The following is a 522-nucleotide window of genomic DNA, read 5'->3' as shown; positions in this document are numbered from 1 at the left end:
TGGGCTCTCGTCTCTGATATGTTGTTGTCAAGTGTGATTTCATATGGGTTTTGAAAATAAAGAAAAATTAATTAATTAATAAAAATGTATTTACAGCACACGGTAAAAATCCCAACGGCTATAATAAAAAACGGACAAAAATGAAAATTATGGAATGAGAAAAAAGGGAAACTAATACATCAAAAAAGGAAATTATAAACGATACCCAAAATCTATAAAATAACCCTAAACCATGATCAAGCTTAATCACTCACAATTCTTTTCTCACTCTGCGTAAACTCTCGAAGAAGCTTTTGTTTTGTTTTTGCCATGGATTCTCTTTCTTCTTCTTCTACTTCGACAAAGATGAAGAACAACAACAAGCTCTCTGTCAGAAACCAAACCCGTTTCAAGAAATCGTTCTTGTTGTTAAGAGAGAAGACCATTCTGAAGAAAGCGTTAGAGCTTTCCATTCTCTGCGACAACGATATTTGTGTGATACATTACGACCGTGAAGGAAATCTCGTCAATGCTTATCCCGAG

General features: G+C 34.5%; 1 protein-coding gene across 1 annotated transcript; it reads left to right on the top strand.

Moving 5' to 3' along the window:
* Nucleotides 1–179: 179 nt before the first annotated feature.
* Nucleotides 180–516, top strand: LOC106322241 (agamous-like MADS-box protein AGL93; the record flags this gene model as incomplete). Its single annotated transcript, XM_013760361.1, has 1 exon — nt 180–516. A coding segment is annotated over exon 1 (207 nt), but the record flags the coding sequence as incomplete, so codon positions are not given.
* Between the last annotated feature and the right edge of the window lie 6 nt (nt 517–522).

Source organism: Brassica oleracea, unplaced genomic scaffold (genome assembly GCF_000695525.1).
Source record: "Brassica oleracea var. oleracea cultivar TO1000 unplaced genomic scaffold, BOL UnpScaffold11363, whole genome shotgun sequence".
NCBI lineage: Eukaryota > Viridiplantae > Streptophyta > Magnoliopsida > Brassicales > Brassicaceae > Brassica > Brassica oleracea.
The sequence above is the reverse complement of the archived record's forward strand: the minus strand, read 5'-3'. Positions and strand labels throughout refer to the sequence as shown.